Here is a 23,960-nt window from a genome sequence, read left to right as displayed (position 1 = left end):
TCTGAAAGCGAATATCTAGAAAACAGAAATTCGCATTGCAACTTGATATCTTAAGATACATATGCTTCTGTTTGACTATAACTTTCAATTTTATATGACATGCCTTTCTGGTTTTATATCTATAATATCTCACAATGTATTATTCTATCTAGTTGCTTAACCGTCATTGCAATTTTATTCCCGGCTGGTACAATGAATTCGATTTCTATGACGTACAACTCTCTCGTGTAAGTGGTGTTTCCTACGAACGTCAACGTTAATGAGTTAACATAACTATAGCCGTTCATTATCGATTTGAAGTATAACAAAATGTTGTAGTTTGGAAAGTTGTAACGAGTTATAATCGTTACAGTACATCTCGTGTGAACACGCGATAGTGACACATAACATCTCGAACGTGGTACATAATCTTCATTGTGTTATCGATAACCATCGATGCATAAACTGCCACGGGAACAAGACAATCTCGTTTCTTTCCTTCCTCATAAGCTACAGAAAAGTTCGTTTGGTATCCAAAAATCGAATGTTTCGAGAAACGAAAATCTTTATAAACGCGAACGTATGTATCCGTTGGTGAGTGAAAGGAGAATGGGAGTTGGTCGAGCGACGAGAAGGATCGCCATCGCACATAGAGTAGCAGCGAAGCCACGAAACGGAACGGAGGAACCAATTTCAGAGAAGTGGCTACCGGCTAATGGCAATTAGGGGTTGTACGAGTGGCTGGTTGCGGCAGCGCATAAGCGTGCGCTGGAATTTACGAGGCAGACCGCGCGATGGGCAACGTGGTATTATAGATCGTGCTAGATACAACTGGCCTTTTGTTTTCAGTCTCGATCGTTATTAAATTTCTACCGATGAACGGCCAGTAAAATGCAACTAGTCGGTGGTATAGGCTTTGTGGAATATAAGACGAGAAAGAATACGCGAACGGACATGCAACGTTATTCTGCCCTTTCTTTAATTTTGTAAATTTAATAAGTACTATAATACAGAAATATAGTTATATAAAAGTTTGAACAACTCGAATTGTTAGTTTCTTGTAATATTTTCACGAGTCGTTTCATGATATCAAGACACTGTCGTAGATGCATATCGGGTTCTCGTTATGATTAGGGTTAGGGGCGTGAAACGAATCTTCACTTGGATTACACATTGTTGTTATGCAATAGAGAAGACACTGACTAGTGCAAATATGATTATTAGTACAGGTGTGGATATTCCGGAATTGACAAGTAACCGCGGTGATTAGACACTAATGACAATGATCTTAGGGTCGAAAACGAATCCACGGTCAACGGGATAACAAATGTACTTTCTTCCAAAGTCTAAGTTGGACTCGATTTACTTGTCTACGATACAAGTATCTAAACTAGCTGTTTGTTAAAACGTAAAATATTCACCGAGCGTAAAGACGCTATGTAACTCGCTAATGAAACCTCACGAGAGAATGACTTTCCGTCGCGATGATGCTGCAGAGGAAAACTATGATGGGGTCTGTCTAAGGACACGAGATCATCGAATTGAATGACGACAATTGCTTAATTACGCCTATGATTAGAATCTAGATCATAATGTTAGGGGATTTTCCCAAAGTTCCAAAGAGAAGGCTTCGGTGTTCTTTCATCTCCGACATATATATATGTAGTATCGTGGAAAAGAGCCTAAGAAACATCGAGTTAACCATAAGCAACGTCGCGAGAGCCGAGGCGTTGTCGGGTCCATCGATATGTCGTCGGTCCTTCGATTGTATAGTTTTGTAGAAAAGGCTTATGTGACCCTTGCAACGAGCGTCTGCGAAACACGTGCGTGGTATGCCTAAGAGAAGACAAAGGGATGCTAGAACGGTCAGAGGGTCAGTTGAGAAGCGGCAGTGCGCCGGTTGAGAAGACACTGAGTGTGAGTTGAGAAGCGACAGTGTCGGTGGAGAAGTCAGTTGAGAAGCGGCAGTGTTAGTTGAGAAGTCGCAGAGTCTGAGTTGAGAAGTCAGAGAGAGTCAGTGGAGAAGCCGCAGAGTGTGAGTGGAGGAGCCGGAGAATATGAATCGGGAAGTTGAGAGCCGAGTATGATAATAAGACGTACGACGACACTGTAATCAGTTTTTTGTATTGAGTATTGCTTGTTAAACTAAACTTAACTCCAAATAAAACATCATTACTTGTCCTTACTCCAAGACCCATTTAAGTTACCACATATATCTTGATGTGAAATTTTAGTTAATTCGATAGAACAGATGTATGACATTTTCGTTGCTAACCGTATTCGTAGATCACATTCGATAACACGTTAAAGTGGTGAAACAATTACAGTAAACAGAATGTTGCAGCGACTCGTTGGCGTTACACATGCCTTATTCTGCGTGATTAAGGCGATCCAATATTGCATGCAATAATTGCAATCAATAGACGTTCCAAGATTTATCGCTGATGGAAATGGACAGGCGGTACATATATGCATTTACCGTGACAGATGTATACGTTCCAACCTATGAATTTCCGTAGTCAACGCACAAGCGACGACGTTAATAGGAAATTCAATATTCTCTATCGTTCATCCTGCAAAATTGCTCGATATAAGTAGCCGCTGATAATTGCAATGAAACGTTTGCATATGTTATACAACCAATACGTAGCAGCGTGCTGTGTATTTAACGAAGAACAAACACGTCTAGCATTATACGTGCTTTAAAATATGTTAATGCGTTATATAACATTGAAATTAAATTTCCGCTTATAAAGTTGTTAATTAATTTTGCCTACAGGCAGCACGATCGGGTATATGTAATTATAAACAATTGAATAGCAAGAATTACAGAATTCGTTAAATATTTGATTCTCATCTACGACAAATATTGACTGTAAAGATGAGTAGCTGTATTACTAAAAACTCCGTGTACGAAAATTGCTATCACTTTTCAAAGTGAGTTATGAAATTTAATATTCCAGACGTAAAACTTGTTACGGAGATTAAAACTGAGAAAGTTTTCAACCCTCTAGACGAACTACTTTAATAATTAAACTTAAGTGATTGAATAGGTTTAAGAGTACGATACGAACGGATGATACTCTTAATTCTAAGTAAGAATATCATAATTTACGTACTTGAGACGTATGATTAACTCTCTGTAAGTGAAACTTTATTTCCTTGAATACTTTCGCATTAATTCGTTTCAGTTCGTTTTAATTTAAAGCCCGGAAATTGGCAAGAAAATCGTTTAATTTCAATAGACCGCAAAACACAGGGGTTGTTGACATAACCAAGAAATTAAATAATTGAGATTTACCGCAGTACCATGCCGTCGGCATTTTAAGAGGTTCTTTCGGCATGTAAAACGCCCTTCTTCGAGCCTCTCTCGCTCGTTTACGCGGCAATAAACGCCTTGAAAGATTCTCCTTAACCCTAAGCAACGTAATATTTCCGCGAAACACGTGCGGCTTATACGTTTCTATTCCGTTTCTGTAATTTCGAAGACGCTATTTCTGAAGTTGCCTTGTTCCAACTACTCGGTATAATTAATCGTTTACTTATCAGTAAGAGTACAATGCTTCGACACTTTTCAGACATATATATACAGTGAATTATAAAAATATTGAAACAATTACTGTACAGACCTTAATAGTAATTCGTACACTATTGGCAAATTCAAACATTTTCACTAATAATCGACCAAAACCTTCAAAATATATTTATGTACAGCAATGTACGGCGAGTCGTTAGCGCAACGATGTAAAACATTTTTGACGATCGAGTTGAATACGAACTTGTTACATGGAGTTTAAGAAAGGCCTGTCTCTATTTGCTAAACAGAATTAGACATTCTTGTCTTATCGTTCCCTTGGATTCGTTCACATTATCTCGACGCACGGAGCACTACGAAAATGGGACGACAGGACAGGACGCTTCGTCGGAATAATTTGCAGTTTTCACGAACGACAGAGCCAAGAGGATAAGTTCGGAAAGTGGTAGCGCTCGCATAAGTTGGTTAAAGTTAAGTTGTTCAGGGAGAAAATTTGTTTTTGCAACTAGGTGAGAGTTGGTTATATAACGTGCTTTAGAACAAACTATGTCTAGTTAAGAATCTTCTCTCGAAATTTTAATTCCTTCTTACTTATTTCGTTGCATGTTTATCGTGTCGTTATTCGCGTTAAATTATGCTGATATCGCATCCAATGTTATCTTGTTTTTGCGAGTTTTAATGGTAAGAAGATTTGAATTATTTTAATGTTCTTTATGTACTTACACTCACATACAACGCAAATGCAAATTGACTTGTAGTTTTATAGTATACGTACAAGGACTTGGATACAGAAGGAAAATTATTTAAAAAGATCTTTGGAAAGCTTAGCACGAAATTAAAAAAAAAAATCAGAAAATTTAGAGATACGGGATACAGAAAATTATTGAAATATACTGTAAAATTAGTATCTAGAAGGATACAACTGTTCTAGAGAGGATGTTACGTCGTGCATCTTTTAGTCACATATTTTAGGCAGATTTTTGTTCGTTGCGAATTCTAACTATGTAAAATTATTAAGTGAAAAGAGAAGTAGCGTATTACAAATATTATATTTGTGTAACAGCGCAAATCGAGCACTCAATGTTTGAAGTTTCTTGTAAAGAAGTGAAAACAGAGTAGAAACAGAAATTGCTCGCTATCAGTTTCGATCCTTTATACAACTTAACAAAGTTACAGGAAAATTTCAGTTTTAGAGGAAAGAAAGTTTTCCTGTTAGCTTGGAAGAAATTCAACGATGCATCGAAATTCATATTCAACGTTTTTAGAACGACGACTACTTCTCAAACAGAAACTAACGAATGCAAAAGTTGCGTCGTATTTAGAAAAAGTTATTGAAAGTTATTAACATTGAAATTAATATACTACTAATATATACGCTTAAAAAGTTCGTGTAGTATGTGGCCAAGTATTTTCGCGAGCCACTGTATTTGAAATCAAACGAAAAAGATGTTTTTGTCGTACAATCGGTTGACATCGTATCGAATTTTAAAATTTCTTTGTTACAAAAGATAGGAAATACGATTTATCATTTGTTTCATCTATGAGCTTCGATTTAAAACCCGTATAGAACAACTTGTTATTACGTATTCGACGATATCGAAGCTTTACGCGTTTCGTTGTTCCTCGATGAATTTTATATAACATTTTCTTGTGTCTAATAAACCAGGCTATTCTTTTTTGGAATCTGCTTTTTATCGATCTTATGCAAAAACCGACATTTTGTATCTTTTATTTCAGTAAAGCCACTGGTCGTGCAGATTTTGACGAAGGAGCCTCGAGTTTCCGCTGACAAGAACTACGATGTGGAGTGCAGGACAAGTGGTTCTAGACCAGAAGCAGTAATTACTTGGTGGAAGGCGGAAAAGCAGATTAAGAAAATGGCGCAAAATGTAAGCTTTGTCGAGGATAAATATCTAACAATTTCCACAAACGCCGATGTGAAAGCGTGCATTTATTTCGTAACGGATTTATTATGAAAATACTGTTCGCGTTACAATGGAAATTGCCTCGTTCTCTATTCACGATGTAATTTTATCGTTCGAACGACTGTGTTACAATGCCTAAAGAGAAAGCATGCATCGATGTTGGAAACAATGTGTAATATAATTCGTGATAATTAAAAACGTTCCGCTACCGATAATTGGAATTTTGCAAAATCCAATAGTCCGCTACGTCCTGTTTTCAATATAATTTCTCTCGCTCGATATTCTGTTTCCAACCTTACTATTCTCTCGACGAATGCCGTAAAATTTCTTACCTCCTTTTCTAAAACTGCTCGAGTTTTGTACGATAAGCAATGAAAATGAAATTCTTCCATTGATACGAATTCAAATATTTCTTATTGTAATTATATAATACAAATATGTCGGTTTGTCTACATTTACATCGGGCATTTAATATATTACTTGTCACATGGCATACTTTCATTTCAGTATCACTCCGTCATTTTCTAGATACGCGTTTCTATAAACTCTCATGTCAATTGTAACTGTTCGAGGAATATCTAAGCGACTTTCGTTGCCTTCTGTTAGACTGTATGCCTCTATAACCACTTGATACGCGAAAAATCCCCAATTCCATATATTCGCTACAATTTCTCTGGTGCTGCATAAAACGTTTTCACTGATTTTAGACGGTATTGGCGTCGTTTTAGAAACAAGCTTCGAGCTTCGACAGCATCTACGATGCAAATTGAAGAGAAAAGTAAGGAACACGGAAGGAAAACCGCGAGCTTTACAGAATCAGCAAATCGCAAAAGTCGCCAATCGAATCGACCACGTTAGCGTTTCGAGTTGTGGAAGTTACGCATGTGTCAGCGAGGTTCGTGACGCGATTTTAAGGAGAATTCTGGAAATCGATGCGCCACGAGTTTCTCCAGTTCGCAACGACTCATCGGGAAGTTGGCGCAATGAAGTTATTCCGTTTTTCCAACAAGCGGTCTGCTTCTTTTTTCGTTTCGATCCTGAGTCGACTCGACACCTTTCCCGGTACTGACGAGATAGAACTTCAAATCCACTGGATACTCCCTTTCCATTCCCTTCTTTTTCTACCACTCCTTCCACGCCCCTCGATAAATTACCGAAGACTTTACTTTCATTTCTTATTTGCAACGGGGCTGTTTCTCCTTCGTAATCGTACAATCTGAAAACCGAATTTACTTTTTCCGTGTTTCGAAACGGAAATTCTTCACTTTTCGAAACTTTTCGATAGTTTGGATCATGCTACATTATCGCGGAGAAAATATGGGTAGAAAAAGAAGTGGGAAGAAGCAAATCTTTGTGTCATGAACAAATCCGATGGTCCCGTGCGCTAGACACACCCATCGCTAGCTTTCCTCCGACACAGCATCGTCACTGTACTTTACTTATTCTTCAACGTTAGAATAGTCAACAAGTCATTAAAGGGTTATTCTCCTTAAATCAATCATTTACTTAACGTATACATACTCAACAGTGTACCTCATAAGTGTTGGAAATATAAACCTTGTAACCCTGTTAATCGCAGCGTTATACTATCTTAATCATCCCTATTATCTTAACGGAAATCAGAGGATTATTACAATCGTAACGGGAAAATACACTTTGCTTAAGTTTTATTTTTCTAATTATGTTCATAAAGATATAGACTAAATTACAATTTAGTAGTTATAATCGATAATAGCGTAATTCGAAGTTTTTTAGTTTATTTGAAACGATATGGTAGAGTAAAAAATATGAGAGCTCTGTTCGTCTTGCATGGTGTAGGTATCACAAGTTTCTACTGCTTTTAATATGATACCTAATTATCTTTGATGTTTTAAAATGCTATATGCCTTATCTGATATTCTCTCGCATTAAATTATGCTAGCCGCTCCTTATTTTATTTATAACCACGTTGTGTCATGTCCATCGGGTATACACATTTGCATTTATGTTCATTGCAACCATGCGTTTTAGTTTTATTACATATAGACGCATGCAACGTTTAAGAAAATAGTCTTCTTAAAGAGATGTCTAAAAAATCGCATCTATAAGGTAGAATATTATTAAAAGCTAAGAAGAAATAACACTAAGTTCACTGTTCGCTAAAATTACCGTTCGTTGTCAATGATTCTTGCAAAATTCCTAGTCGATTACTCAAGCGTTGACGTATGCCTAGTTACGCTGACAGAATAGAGTATTTCATTTCTTCCTTACTTCGATCATGTACGAAAGAACGGAATAGATAAATTGCGTAGTTCCATAACCCGATCGAACCGTCAGCTGTTGACGACTGAAAGCGTTATGAAGCGAGGGAAAGCCGCGAAAGATCTGATTTATTTTGCATCATTCACGGAAGAGATAGCCTCAATTTCTGCGCGGATAAGTTTCGCGTTCGCGCGTATCCGGCATAGCGGTCGCACCATCGTAGCCTGCGCACACTATCCTCCCTGCAAGATATATCGACGCTGGTGCTCGACTATCCGCAGAATTTTATCGAGAAATTCGATCGCTCCGCAACGAGGCGAAGCGAACCGAGTCTGTGCGGTTCGTAGCTTACGCTGGAAAAATGAGAGACGAACCGTCAACGTTGAGCGAGCGAGACGAAAAATCAGTGAAATAAACGGATAATGGCGTTGCTGGTCAGAAAGGGTTGGAAAAAGAAAAACAGCAAAAGAGAGAACAGAGAGACAGAGAGAAGAAGCGCGGTGGTAGCTCGCGAAGCGACATTCATCCTGACGAACTGTTAGTTCCATTCATCGTGCTCGCGATACTCATGCGGAATGCGCGGCTTTTCTCGATACGTATGCCTCGTGGCGCTATCATTAAAATGACATCGCGGAAACGGAAGGTTACGCGGCGCGTTATAAGAGAAACAGAAAGATGAAATCCAGCCAGGAGACAGTCATCGACCTGCCACCCATTTGCTATACTAGCCCGTCTGGTCGGGCTACAGTTTCCTCAATTCCACGCGACTGCATCGTAAATTCTGAAAAATCGTTAATCTATTTTTCAGCCCCTGCCCTCCCCACCGCCTCTTGTCACCGTGCCCCTTTATTTTCTCATTTCTCTTGCGCGGCGATGCAAGCCACTGTCGAATGGATTTTCATATTAAACCAGTGACAAATCGCTTGGATGCTTTCGTTTACGCAACCGAGCCATTACAGCCTGCGAAATCTGTTTAGCTTTTGATTGTGTAAAATCGGAAACGTTAATCTTTGTTAGATCGAGGGATTAGGGTAAGTGATGGACAGAGGGTAATGAAAAGCATGGAGCGAACGTTGTTTGATAGAAACGATATACGCTTTCGTTACTACGATACTTCTTCGTAACGAATAGCGATCTTTTGAAATTGCTCGTTGATGTGAAAAAAATATCAAGTAATGCTTACTCTTTTAAAATAACTTTTTTTTCTATAAGAAAATATAATGACGATTTAATTTCATAGAAATAAGAATAGTTGTCTATATAAGAAATACCTCTTTTAAAGATATTGATAGCAGCATCGATATTTATTCACGGTAACTTTGTTAACTTCGTATAAACTTTCAATCATCCGTTTGATCTTTATCTGATATTATCGGTAGCTTTTTTTCTCTCGAAATTCCTCGCTAGAAATATCGATCTGAATTGCAAAGATAAAAAAAGCTGATATTTCGCTTTTTAAATAAAATCTAAAACGTATGATTTGCATTACCCCCTCCGACAAACGTGGTCAAACGTTCAATTTACATCTGAAAATATTGCTTTCGATTCTAATATTTAATTCATCTCACTCTGTATCCTACAAAAATGATTCATTTTCCGTAATTTATACATCCACCTTTCACTCTATATCAAAACGTTCGATCGTTCTCGCAATTATAACTAGACCTTGGAATATTTTCATTGACAGTATCCGTTGGAAAATAACGAGAGCCTCAGTGTCCTGAGTTTCGTGCCAAGCATCGACGACGATGGCAAATACTTAACTTGTCGAGCGGAGAATCCCGTTATTTCTGGCAGCGCTTTGGAGGACAAGTGGAGACTGGACGTGCAGTATCAGCCGGTAGTCACTTTGAAAATGGGCAAGACCTTGAATCCAGATGATATCAAAGAGGGTGACGATGTCTACTTCGAGTGCTCAGTCAGGGCTAATCCGAAAGTGTACAAGCTTGCCTGGTTCAAAGACGTAAGTTTCGACATAGCGTATTCATAAATAATACATTATACATAATAATATTTAAGGGTTTTACGATAAGATGAGCAGCTAGTTGCGTTTCTTTTGATTCTTTAGATTATGATGTATACATCGATTAGAAAATTATTGGATATTTCTCTTAGAAATTTAATTTTCCTTTATTCCACTCTCTGTGTTCCACGTACTATCGTATCTTATATATTAAAATTAACGAAGAAAATAAACGCTGATAATTTTCATGAGAAACAGCTTTATGTAGATTTATATTTAACAAGATATTTAACAGGAATGAATAATTTTTATTAAAAATGTTTACACGCAAAGGTTATGTTTCATCTAGATTTCAAAGATTAGTAATTATTCTAAAATAAATTTCATACCTCTTGCTGTCAAATAACTTACAAATAATAAGATTTTGTAATGTACAATAATCAAATTTCGCAACTGTCGTTACACGGAATGGAGCTATTTGTTGCAGGGCAAAGAGCTAAAGAACAATGCCACGGCAGGTATCGTCCTCAGCGATCATTCTCTGGTACTTCAGCGTATAACCCGATACTCGGCAGGTGATTATACTTGTCTTGTTGCCAATAGCGAAGGGAAAACTGCCAGTAACCCGGTGACTCTTCAAATAATGTGTGAGTTTACGTATCTCTCACTTTTATTTTCTCGATTCTACAAATAAATTTGCTCTTAAATATATCCATCGTTAATTTGATTGATTAATTTCTTAATGCTACGTACAAAATTTAATCGAATGATACTTTATGATACGTATATTGGAAAATTTTCGAATGCTGTACTATAGAAAGAATTTTTATATAGTTATACACGTATTTTAACAAAAGAATTGTTTAAGTTCTTTCATCGAACAGTTAGTCTTAGAGTATTTCAATCAATTATTCCAATTATATTGCTTCTTGTTAGTAATATAAATAAGAATAAATTATAGCGAAATTAAGGCAAACGAGAAGAAATTTTCATCTTGTACTCACAAGGAGAAAAATAGAATTTGAAAATATATGTATGTATATATAGAATTTTGTTCGTATTCTAGCAAGTGAAATAAAAAACTAGTGTAATTTAATTTTTCTCCTTGTGAGTACAAGATGAAAATTTCTTCTCGTTTGCCTTAATTTCACTATAATTTATTCTTATTTATATTACTAACAAGAAGCAATATAATTGAAATAATTTCTTCGCTGAATACATCTTCTTGCTTTAAATGATTTTTTTTTTTTAATTCTCAGATTACCACGCTGTTTTACACGCTTTAAATAATTTTCTTCGTTCTTAATCTTGGAGTAATCGATCCACGATTGTTTTCGCGAATAAACAAACGCTCCTGTCGCTAACACAATCGGCCAACGAAACTTGGTTGAAACAACGATTCGAAAATTTTAGCCAAACAACGGGCAACACCGTTCTCCTCCCGCGTGAGCACAAAGGCGTTCCATTGGCCTGATCTCAAGCCCTGCTTCCACTCGTTAATCACAAGAACAACGGAAGAGGTCGCGAATAGAATTGCGGCTTGGGCTTGATATTCTCTCGCCAATTCTCTAATTTGCCAGCTCTCGCCTCGGCTGTTCGATAATTACTTAATCGATGGCAAGTAGCGGTCGAATACTGGAATCAGAGACTCGAAAGGACCTTTCCTAGCCTCCGTTAGAGAAAATTGGTGTGAAGGGAAGCGGCAAGAGGAACGTAGGAGGCAATAAGGACAGAGGATAAAGATAGGATGAGGATAGGGCGGATAGTTTTCTGTAAAACACACAGCACGAGTTATTCTATTAGAATGGTCGGTAGCGGCGTTGGTAGCCCGGCATATCTGCATCTTGTAAATGACCTAAGAGGGAAGGAAGGACTCCGATGCATATTCAATGTATGTAAAGCATAACTGAATATTCATGTGTGGGTGAACGCAGCCTGGCAATGTGCTAAGCCAGGCCGACGCGACGCGAGACAACAGTGGGGGCGCGCCGAGTTAAAGGAAACCGCGAATTCGCCCTAATGTTTTAGGATTTCTCCGTCACTCGCTGCTGTTTCGACCGTTGGCATTGATCCTTGAGTCGAGACGCTCGAGAATTTCGAAAATCGAATTATTTCCGCTGACGAATTTAACTAGCGGTACGCGTTTTATTCGATCTTCTACCTGATCTTTACTCGATAGTGAAATTGCTTAAAGAAATAAAATTGCATATGTAAGTAGATAAAAATAATGACACAAACACGTGATTCAGAAAGCGTTGGGTAAGAGATAACTAAGCACTCGCTACCATCCGTTGTTCGCCATCCGAGGATTAATATTCTCAAGAAACAGGAAATTCAATTATGAAACACGCGAAAACTATTATCCAGCAGTTTCGTCGCTCAATCTAGAATAAATTAGCCTGTAGATGTTTATGGATTCAAAATTTAAACGCACAATGCGTAAAGATGTATAAAATATCCAAGGTAAAATACCCGTGATAATATTTCTCCTTTCGTTATATAATCTTCTTTCATTTCTATTCATAAAATTTGAATTCCCTTAATAATCCTCAGTCTAATAATAACATCTAACATTTTCATTATATTGGTAATCAAATGGTAATATATCACTGCAACGCGTCGCTCTTCATTTGCAACCTGAGCTGGCAAGCCATCCGTTTAAATGAAATTGATTTACCCGATAGTTCGAGAAGTAAATTTCAAATAATATACAGCTGTGCTATACAAAGAACCTACGGTACATCCGTAAGACAACATTATACGCATCTCGATTAACATCAGGCGACTGGTAATGCGTACTAATCAGGAACTGTGTACTGTGCGTTTCACTCGACAAATGCAGTGCCGGTGATACGTCGAGCATCCAGTATCGTCGACTTCTCGTATTAGTAATTAATTCGGCAGTGCATCAAACGCATCAGATTGAAACCAAGCCGTCTGGTGATCCCGTACTTCCGCCGTAAATCATCTCTCGTGCCATTTGGAATTTCCGTATGCCATGGCCTATTGCAAATACCGATGTCAAGGGAATTTCCTATTAGGCGATCGATCGAACCAGTCGCTAGTTCAGTGGTGTCGAGCTTCTTCTTCCGTTTCACGCGCCAACATCTCTCACATTTGGATATTAAACGCTCCCTCGAGCATCGTCTTCTCTAGACGCTTTCCATATCGGTCGTAATTTCTTCTGCTTGAAAGAACAAATTAAGGAAAGGTTGGATTAGATCCTTTAAAGGATTGTAGGTAATTTCGAGGGAATGACAATTCTGGATAGTTGTTTGTTGCGAATAATCGAGTTTTGAGTGGTAGAGATACAGCCATATTCATAAGCATCAGGGACCGAAGTTATTAATTATCATCTGGATGTAAGATTTATTAAAGCTATTAATCGTTATCTGATTTCGAACTTATACAAAGACTATAGAGATTTAATGTAAATAAATAAGAGAGATCTCATCCTTATGTGCGACAATTTTCAACTTCTTTATTTATATTAAGTCGTTGCTTCAGTTGATCCGAACATTCAATTCTGGCACTCGTTTTATTAATTTCTCTATCGTATTTGACGTTTCTTCGAAGGGTCCATGGGAAAAAGGAAGAATATCAAGTTTCAGCATCTCTCAGAAAACGGAGATTTATTTTTCAATACTCTGCGTCAGTTTCAACTTTCAATTGTCACTTTACGTAATGTATAGCGCGTTAAATTCTAAAAAATGAAATGTATTTATTTTTCATTGTACATGTCAGTTGTAATTGGTATAAAACTCGGAAGATATTAATTTCCAATGCGGCATAGCCACCAATAAAGAGCACGCAAGTAGCATGCGAAAAAAATATTATACCTTCTTACCATGGACCCTTCGTTTGGTTCCAAGTTTCGATTCGGAATTGGATAAACTTCTGCGAGTTTTACATCCGATATGAAACTTTCCCAATCAGATTTGGGTTAAGAGAAATGATTACTTGATTAAGGAGCAAATATTTGAAAGTGAAGTAGTACAGCTCAAGCATTTCTGAAGACTTTTGCAAGCAAGTTAAACCCATCGGAGAGGTAACAATTCGCTCGAAAACGATTCATTTACAGCGCGGATACGAGCTCAAGCATCAAGCGATTACCTCGGCAAGTGTCAAGTTAAAAATTGGTTAAATTTTAACGATATCGTATCTGCATAAACGTTGGAAACATTAAAACGTATGTTTAATTTGCCACTTTTAATACGCTGTCCGACTTATCCGTGTATTAGGTCAATTGGATCCGCATGACCGCTTCAGTTTGTTACGATATACGGCTTCGGATTTGTGATAAGCTTTCGATCACATTAAAGCACAATTTACATTGCAGTACGAGACATTGTTGTGATTCGATGATCGAATTCGATAAATTATAATATACTCCCCTTTATACGAATGGATCAGACAGCCTTGGATATCATTTGAACGAATGCCACCAAGAACACGTATTTAACCCTAGAATGGAACACAAAGGAATCGTGATAATATAGGATGGCGCATCAACTTTTAAAATTGCTCTCTTTTAAAAAATGAAAAATATAATTTTTATGTTTTTCCCCCATTTATTTATTTCTAATAACCAAGACCTTCTTCGCTAAAATTGATTCGCGTTAAGTGATCTTTAATTCGGCGACTAAAACGTTATAATAAAAACAAACGTGACATTCTTTCACAGACACGCCAGTTTGCAAGGAGGGCAGAAGCGAAGTGGTGGTTGGCGCGCTGAAGCAAGAAACTGTATCGTTGGTTTGTTCCGTGGAGAGTCACCCAGCACCGTTGATTTTCCACTGGACATTCAATAATTCCGGAGAGTTGGTGGAGGTTCCTCATTCTCGTTACTCTCACGTGGCAGCGGTCGGGACGCCGTCCGTTGCCGAAAACCTGAAGGAGTATCCACAATTTCATGGGTCCAGGCTGAACTACACGCCCGCAACGGAAATGGACTATGGTACGGTAGCGTGCTGGGCGAGCAACCAGGTTGGCAAGCAACGGACGCCATGCCTCTTTCAGGTAAATGCATTTCTCTCGTTTATCTTACGTTGCACCGGCAGCTTGCAATTTTCCGAATTGTTCACTACGCGATATTACTTGGAATGGACGATATTAGGGATATTAGCATAGAAAATAATTTAAATACGTTTATAGTTGTTTGGATTTACACAGCATGCGCGAGATATATTCCCGATCAAAAATACACGAAAGCTAGATCGTCTATTTTTACAAATGAATGGACTTGTAATGGTTTTATTTTTTATGATAGTTACAAATAAGTATAGTAAAATATTGTGACACGATAAGATTCAAATACTTTCATCAGTCATTGCATGTGCATTTTCTGTGAAATGTTAATATCAACGATTATTATTGATTATACCTAAACAATGAAAAATTAAATACCTATTTAATAATCACATCGGTACATTTCATTTTCATTTTAATTATTGGTTGATGTTGAATTTTACGTAAAGTGTGCGATTAGTTTACACGAACAAGAGAACAAGAAAAATGAATGAATCTAAGGCAAGATCTACGTATTGTATAATTGAAAAATCTACAGGAATTGAGTCTATTAGAGAGAAATGTTCGAGTACGTATTTGTATGCGACGAGCGTATTGCAGATCGGCCATGCAAACATAGAATTGCTTTTAATGGCCCGGAATCGAATTTCTTCCAAAATGGAAAATACTCCATCTAGCTAAATGTTTGATAGTTGCGCACTTTTGTACATTCATGGACCAGCACGGTATATCAACAATGTAATAAGCCGATGAATAAAAATGGTATATCTTTGTCAAGAATTCTAATTTGTTATTTAACGTATTTGTTAGCAGACTACGAATGTTTGAACAGTGAAACGAAAATGAAATTAGTTATAATAGAGCACGTTTTTTCTTCGAAGTTTGAAGAAAAATATTTGCACCGGTTGATACTTTGAATAGGACTAATTAAATTAAGCTAATTTCAATCAGTAAGTTATCTTTGGTCGAATTAATACATTTACTATCGTCAATGTATATCTATGCCTAACAAGATTATTCGTAAAAGCTCTTTTCTTCGTGTTTCGTTTATTTATGTGAAAGTTTTTGTAGCGATGAATAACAACCCCATACGACATTATGTATCGGTTTCAATCAACCCTATCAATCAAGTTCTATCAATTAATTAAGTCAACACAATACCACATGATTGCTACGTTGATCTGTTCAATCTAAGCATAGTTATATCGATTACGTAATATCCTACATACACATGTACACGTAAACTATTGTAGCAACAGCAAAATTTGCTTTAAATTTCTGCCACTTGGAAATTTTTTCGATAAATTTCGTCATTTTGTGTCGGTGAATTACGTGCGCCATAGATTTTCATCGTAATTTACTAAAATCGCTTTTTCACAGAATACTCAGTTTTAGCAGCGATCATTAATATATTATAACTCTCGGCGAAAAGGATATTAAGCGAACCCTTGGAATTTTCTCGTAATCATAACGTTAAAAAGCAACGTTCAATGTACTGTAATTAAAATACCTGCGAATGAAACGTTGCGTTAACGCAACAATGACCTTTAATGAATTAAAACACATGGCATGTCTCATCCGCATCGAGGGTGCCATAATTGAATCGAATCTTCTAAATCGAAATCTAATACGAACTTTTTCGAACTGGATTAAATTCAAAAGTGCAAACATCCAATATCGAGAGCCGAATGGTCACATTTTCCAGGTGATAGCCGCAGGACGTCCGTACGCTCTGCACAACTGCAGCACGACAGAAATGTCCGCGCCTTTAGACGCGGAGGAACTGAACGCCAAGTCGGGAACCGGACTGATAGTTCGCTGCTTGGAGGGTTATGATGGCGGTCTTCCGATCTATAGCTATCAATTGGAAGTGGTCGCGGATGAAGACGGCGGGCCAATTCTGTTGAACAAAACTATGCCCGCCAGCCCGAACGGACCAACTTTCGAGGTGGCAGGCCTAACGACAGGAAGGAGTTATCGACTTTTTCTGTACGCGATTAATGCAAAGGGGAGGAGCGAACCTGCCATTCTCGAGCCAGTGACCCTGAAGGGTGTCGCCATGTACACGACCGGTGAGTACATTGACTTTCTAATGCGTATCGCATTTAGCGGAACCGTTTGACACATGTCAAATCACTTCTCTAATGAGAAACGATTCTTCGCGTTAAACGACGCGTTAAAAGACCACCAGTCTCGTTTAGCGTTTTCTGCTCGTCGAATCTATTTTATATATGTTGCGATAGAATACCTATGGGATAGTGCATGTTTGGAAGCTATCTGAATGTTCGAGAAGGTGCGTTGTGCGACATTTTGTAGATTCTACTCCTGCTTGGAAAGGATTTTAAGTTCTATGTATTAGAAAAAAAACGAGTACTATCGAGACGAGTACTAGATGAGAATTATCTTATAAACAGGAAAAATTTATTAAGCTCAATTCCCATTATATGATAAATAAAGAATTTGCGGAATCTCGTCTTGGGTTTATTATAATTAGTTACGATATGATTAGAATTTATGTTTCGCCACATTGTCGTTGAATGTCACGTGGCAAATCAGGTTATTGAACATCTCTAGCCTGAACAGCGAAAGCAGGCCAGTTTGTATATCCACATGAGATGATAGTCTGAAATATTAACCTACATTTCTGCTTACATAACTACACGAATCATTACATATACTACGTGATCATTAACGTTAGCGATATTTGTTATATAGATTTTACGTTACGTAATTAAATTTTTTTAAACGAAGAATAATTTTAATATTCGCTTGTGATGATCGAGATTTCCATTCAAAGTATTTTCAATTTGGAATATAAACCGAAATAGGAAATAATGCTTCGTATGAATGGAACAACGAAGAAAGAGCAAAACTCATGAAACGACTGGATACGTTGCAGGTAGGCAATTGTTACTCGAAGAAATTCGTCATAAAACGACATCTTAGCACGAACTTATTGAACGATCTAATAGAATTACCACAATCGAAAATGGTAATGTTACGAGGAAGCATGCAATTACAAAGGTAATAAATATCGCCAAGCCCTTTTCCAGTTGCATACGAAATAACCACGTTTTGAAGATCTCGATTTAAATCTTTGCACCGGCCGATCGATCGTGCACTGATTTTCGTTCGTTTCGAGTATTAGTCACAACAACTGGCAATCACGCAATCGTTTGAAGCAGAAACAATTAAACGAAAATTGCTTCTCAACGATAAGCGATCAAGGATGTAATTACTGCTTATTCGAGTGTTATTTCGATAGCGACGATACAGAGAGAGAGAATAACACCATGATGGTTGTGCTCAGTAATTATAGGAGTGTAAGAAATCTTAGTGAATACAAACTTGCAAATTAATTATTTTTGCTGACGTCGAAATACTTTCACTCGAAGGATTTTTGTGGCGAACGATATTCAAAGGGAATCGGTTAAATGTGTCATATCCAATTGAATTTTAACAGCGATCTGTTTCCTTTCGTTCCTTCAATTTCAGTAAGAACGATGATTTTGGAAAATTGGCAAAACTTTGTACGGACAGAGTATTTTTCTCTGTAATGACACTGTAATGACTCTGTAATGACTTACGATTACGACTGTAAGTTGTATAAATTATTAACCGTACCAGCGCCAAACGATCTTACTGTAAATTATTTGGTGGAAAATTGCCAAAATTTATTGACTTTTAAAAGAGTTCAATAAAAGCATCGAGTATTAATTAGGTATTAAGTTATTGTGCAAGAAGACCCTGGCAAGTTTGGAAAGTTGCACTTGTAGAACTGCTATCTGTTTTATTAATTTTCTTCCCGTCATATAAGAGAATCGAATAGTGTTGGCAATTTGCAGTTTGCAGCTTATGAAAATTCGCTAATAACATTAATTTAACCGCGCAACAGATAGCTGATCGAGTCAACTTCTATGTGTAAGCGATATGGAATCTAACGCTTCTCGAGTTGTCGTATGAATAGGAAAACGAAGCTGGGCATTCATATTCTCTACGATTCTCTAATTCGACTGAGATAGCAGGAGGGTGTATTTACATTATCGAGTTCAGTAAAGCGCAAGAAGCGTCGAGAAGTTTTCTCGTTACCGATGATGATTATTTTCGCATTATCTGTAAGGAGGAGAACGGAAGCTAAGAGAAACTGGGACGGTTCTCGCGAACGAACTTCTTGCCATTGAGAAAACGAGAAGTTAAAAGAAAACGGAACGTCCGGTAAATTTTAAGCCTCGGTCACGAGGCTGTTCTCGAATCGTGGCACGGCGCGATTAACGGCCAGGAAAATGATCGAAACAGATTATAAATTGGAAGAGGTATAATTGAAGGAGGTATTCAGATCTCCTTCATCGAATATCGAATTTAAATACACCTTCCGAGAACCTACTTTAATCTGAAAGTAATATTCAATGATCGTTATCGTCGTTCTTTGTTTTCGTGGAAAATATGTCGCGATACTCGTTAAGCAATGATTTCATATTGATCGTATCAAGACCCGTGGAAACTTCTATCGCTTTGTTTTGTACCAAGCCTTTTGAAATTTTTACCAGCCTAGATCCATTTTCGAAAATGATAATTTTACGCGAACCACGTTAAGAGTCGATCGATAAACAATTCAAAATTGATTTGATATATGTACGTATGTATATATGTTTGCTAGCCAAGGAAAATTTATCATCAAATAAAGTGTAGTTTTTTTTTTTTAACAAATAGGTTAAAAACCACTACTGTAGGTTTTAGGAGTAAAAGATCGCACGACGATTACGCTACGTTAATAGAAATTACTAAATGCGGTAAATTTCATTACGGTTACAAAGTATCGATTGTATTAGGGTATTATTTTATTCGACAACTATGTCTACTTTGAGGTTGAAATATCCTTCGAAATATAAATTATTATCGACAGGATTTTATAAAAATTTTAATTTCAGGGAAAATGCATAAAATCGCGAAAAATAGGAAAAGGTGCGAATGCAGCGTGATTTTCGTTTGACAAAAAATGTAAATTCGTATGACATTGGAAGCGTACGTAATCGGCATTAATTAAATCGTTGACATCCACAACTGTCAAATCTCGCTGCGACGCAAACTTTAATCGTAATTGTTGTTTTTAATACGCTACGCGAGTGCACGAATACTATCGAGCATTTACGAATCTCGCTATAATTCACGAACGCTGATGTTGCTAGCGTTTGAAAAAACGACTGACGCGATATTAAAAATTCCTAGTCGACCGTACCGTCGATATGGGAAGAACTTTGCGAACGCTTTATCTTCGTTACACGCTATGAAACTATCGTTAACACGATGCAGCCAACTTAATCAAAGATACTTTACGTCATCGTTATTCGTAATGTTGTGTGCAGCGTCTTATTTACAAGGAGCAAAAGAAGGTCGATCGATAACATTCATTATTTTAGGTTTCGTTGCAAGTAGTTCAAATTTTCTCCCTTCAACAGTTTCCTTCCTTTGAAACATACAACTTTCGCAAACTCTTTGTAACATTTTATTATTAACTCTAAAGTACTTGAGGTTTCTGAAATAAAAAGCGGTCTTCAACGTGCTTTACGCTCAAAGACGGACTTCTGGCTTGTAATAAACTAATTAGATTTATATTTATTAAGCATTCGGTATTAGCCGAGTAAATAAGTTTATATCCTTTGTGAATTATTAGTCGGACGAACGTTAAACGTTAAATGACACGATTCTTCGAAATTTCTTTAATCTGTTCAAATTTAGAAGATACCAGAGCTAAAAGATCGATGCTTCTTTTATATTTGTTATATTCTATAATATTATATTTATAATTCTATACTCGGAACTCGTTTGCATGATCCGACTAATATTGTTGATGCGTTGTTACAAGAGCGAGGTTTTACGATTTACAAGGAGTAAAAATAAGTAAAAAGATATTTGCGACGATTTCTGAAACAGCTTCTAACGTTTTATATATAAATACTGACTCGTTCTTTGTCTCGTCAGAAATATAACCGTTACTTCGACAGTGAAGAAAACTTTGCAATAATGTGGCAAACTGTTTCACAAAGCCAGACCAGGTTTCAAAGTGTCAATACCATTAAACGCGTTAAACCACCCAGAAATTAAGTGCCCTCATCGTTCCTTTACAATCACAGAAACTTCACCCGTCGATATTTTTCAGCCGTAATTGGCTAAGAGTCGAACAAAACCCACAGATCGTTCGTCGAAGTCGCCCGAAGGTCTCGGGGAACAAAACGGCGTACAAAGCTGCACATAAATCCTGCGCGGTCGTTTTTCACGCGGCTTGCCGAAACTGACTCACGATGGTAGAGGACAGTGAGACGAGGGGACCGAACGAAATAAATAAAAGAAGAAAGAAAAAAAAAAAGAAAAACGCTAGAGTCGCAATGGTAACAGCCGCTGTCGCGACGGCGAATCACTGCTGCCGATTCCGGCGTAGGATGGCTTTTGAAAAATAACTGGAGGAAAAACGCTGAATTCCGCTTTTGACGGTCCATCGGCGCTTGCACGTCGCCTCTGTGTCTATTACACTCGCGATAGTCGACACAACGACGACGGATATGATTGCAATTGCGCAAATAGTCCAAGCGCACGCGTCGGTATTGCAATTAGTTGGTTAACCGCCCCTCAAACTCGGCCCATCGCCGACGCTACGCTCGACATGGGCCCCATAAGGGAGCCTGACTGTGGTCTGGCTCGTTGTTGGCCTTTACAGGTACACACAATGTTCGAAGTAGAAACGAGGGACCGAACAGAGGCCCGGCTGGTTTACTGGCGCTGAACATAGCAGAACGCAACCGCAGGTATCGGACTCTGCGGACCTTGCAATTAACAAAACAGATTATACAATCAACGAGCACCTATATCTCTTCCGGTGTCCGTGTGTCAGAATCGTTACACTGGCTTTCACGGGCCTTCCGCGATGCCTTCTGCGAGCGCCGACTCTCTATGATAAATACCGGAATCCCCCAGTCGGCTAGTGCCTCTTCCTCTGGTCGATACGGCGCATCCGTTTCTACCATAGCTACGATCGTTTGCCGAATTAGTTTCAGGTGGTAGGGCTTCCGTGTTGGCATGGATCTGACGAGAAAGGATTGCGCGAAGTGAGTGTGCGATATCGAAGTTTCAATGGATACCGATTGTAGCAAGCGGATGCTTGTCACGGTAGCAGGCTGATGAAGCGATTGATGCGATGGGGTAAGTGATAGGGAAAGGAGGACGAATTGGATTCGGTAAGACTCGATAGAATCGGTAGAGTGAGAATATTTTGCGGCGGAATACGTTTGTTCGTTTAACGTAACTTTCAAAGTATTTAATGTCGTTCTATTTAAAATTATAATCGCGACGGGAATGTAGCAGCAGGAAATTAACGATAAGTTGATCGGACATATCAAGATCGTCTTAATTTTCGAGAAAATTATCCTGCTAAACTAAATAAAACAATTTTAATCAAGCATAATGTCCTTCGCTATAACACCGACGACCCAATGTACACTCCAAGCAAAAGTCTCGGGCACAATCAAGCTAACTTCTTTTATCTCCAGTCGCTCTCGTGATATTATCAAAGCGGATTGTTCCGAGGAGCTTCACGATGAGATTCATCGAACTTTGATAATTATTTAGTTACACGTATGTACATCGTATCTGGTTCTATTTACCATGCATTTTCATTACACGTCATGTTTCTACAACGATCAAATTTATCGTCGTTCCCAAGGAAATTGGCCGGAGCAAACGCGAATTCGTAGCGCGGTTTCGACTCCCGCGGGAATCACGGACAAAGACGTCACTGGTCCAGAGTATCGGCCTGTATGTTTGCGAAATTGCTCGTGGCGGATTCCTGGCGCGCCAGAGGCGTCTCGGTTATAATCGACTTTACCCTGGCAGCCCGTGGGACATAACAGAAAGTCGTTGGTAACATACGGTCACGGGGTTAACATTGGGTTAATTCAGTTTGCCGGCGATCTTCGGTGCGACCAACCGCACAGAGTAGGTGCCGACTATCATCCAATTCGCCTCTTCTCCTTCTTCGACCTTACCACTCTTGGCAACCCTGTCCCTCCTTCTCCTAATTCCAACACGCCTGACTTTGCACCCTAGCCTGTCCGTGTGTAAGGGTGGCGAGCTGCAAATATTGATTTGACGACCGTAAGCCCGCGGCGTTGATTTGTCCGAACGACACGGCGGCTGCGGAGCCGTCGCAGCCAATTTTCGGCCTCTTTGCTTTGTCCTCGTTTGTTGGAACGCCATTGGGGTCAATTCTTCGAGAAAGTCGTCGCAGCACCGCCCTTTGTGCCGCTCTCTCCGCGCATTCAGCGCTTCTATTCTCTGAGTCGCTCGTATCTTCTCCGAAGCTTCCGTTCGAAACACACTGGCTAACTTGGTATGTTGCAACAAGCTACGTTGCCTTTGTAGGTGGTAGGATTTTTTCAGAATGTGAACAGAGTGTATTATATTTGAATTGAAATTGATATTAGAGTTGTGATCAAAAGTATGATGATTCGACGTAAATCAGTTTCGCGTTACAAGCGTATGAAAATTGTCAAAGGGAGATTTCAAGAGTTAAGAATAGAAAATTGTAAAGATAATATTTGATCATTGTTTCTTGGAGTATATTCTTCTTGCTGGGTGTCGATCGGTACTATAATTCTTTTGCCAGAAATTAGTATTGCAATTGGCATTAATACCATTGTCAAATAAAGAACGATTCAGGAAGATTTCGTTTTGAAAATCCACAATTGTCTGTTGGTTGTCTACCAGAAGCAACTAACTAGCAGAATGTATAACAAGATAGTCGAATTCTCTACGTATTATAGAATACGAGTCTATAATCTGCACGGATGCTACATTATCGTTGTTCTCTTATCAAAACCTCGTTTGCATGGTAATTGGGTTACCACGTAACATAGAGACAATAACTGTAATCGGTACAGATACTACGTCATATTATTTACCATTATTGCTATTTCTAACACCTTATTTACCTATATTTTTCAATTTCTGCATTTAACCGATATCACTTCGTATCGCCTCAATTGGTGCGTCAACTCAATTCACCGATTCCAAGAGACAGCGAACATCTAATATCTTAACATTGAATTTGACATTAAAATTCATTCAACGTGGGTTGAAATTCTTCTATGCGAAGGCTCCATCTTGGGAACCGAAAGACATCAAGCGTAATTCCCAAGGTGGAAAAACAAATGGCAGCCGAAACCTGCTCGCGTTCCTTGTCCCCATCTCCCTTATTCTCTCTCCCTCTGCCTCTCTCTTTCGACTGAAGGCAACAGTA

General features: G+C 38.3%; 1 protein-coding gene across 3 annotated transcripts in view; it reads left to right on the top strand.

Moving 5' to 3' along the window:
• Window positions 1-23,960, top strand: part of LOC138186508 (neural cell adhesion molecule 1) — a 209,646-nt gene that overhangs the window by 163,585 nt on the left and 22,101 nt on the right. For all 3 annotated transcript variants that reach the window (XM_069126454.1, XM_069126455.1, XM_069126453.1), the window contains 5 exons: window positions 5,252-5,403; window positions 9,368-9,643; window positions 10,131-10,290; window positions 14,328-14,662; window positions 16,377-16,743. In XM_069126454.1, coding sequence (XP_068982555.1) covers window positions 5,252-5,403; window positions 9,368-9,643; window positions 10,131-10,290; window positions 14,328-14,662; window positions 16,377-16,743 — 1,290 coding nt within the window. The remainder of the gene's footprint in view (window positions 1-5,251; window positions 5,404-9,367; window positions 9,644-10,130; window positions 10,291-14,327; window positions 14,663-16,376; window positions 16,744-23,960) is intronic.

Source organism: Bombus flavifrons, chromosome 13, assembly GCF_040668555.2.
Source record: "Bombus flavifrons isolate JBK064 chromosome 13, iyBomFlav1_principal, whole genome shotgun sequence".
NCBI classification, from domain to species: domain Eukaryota; kingdom Metazoa; phylum Arthropoda; class Insecta; order Hymenoptera; family Apidae; genus Bombus; species Bombus flavifrons.
This window is presented reverse-complemented; position numbering and strand designations above follow the sequence as displayed.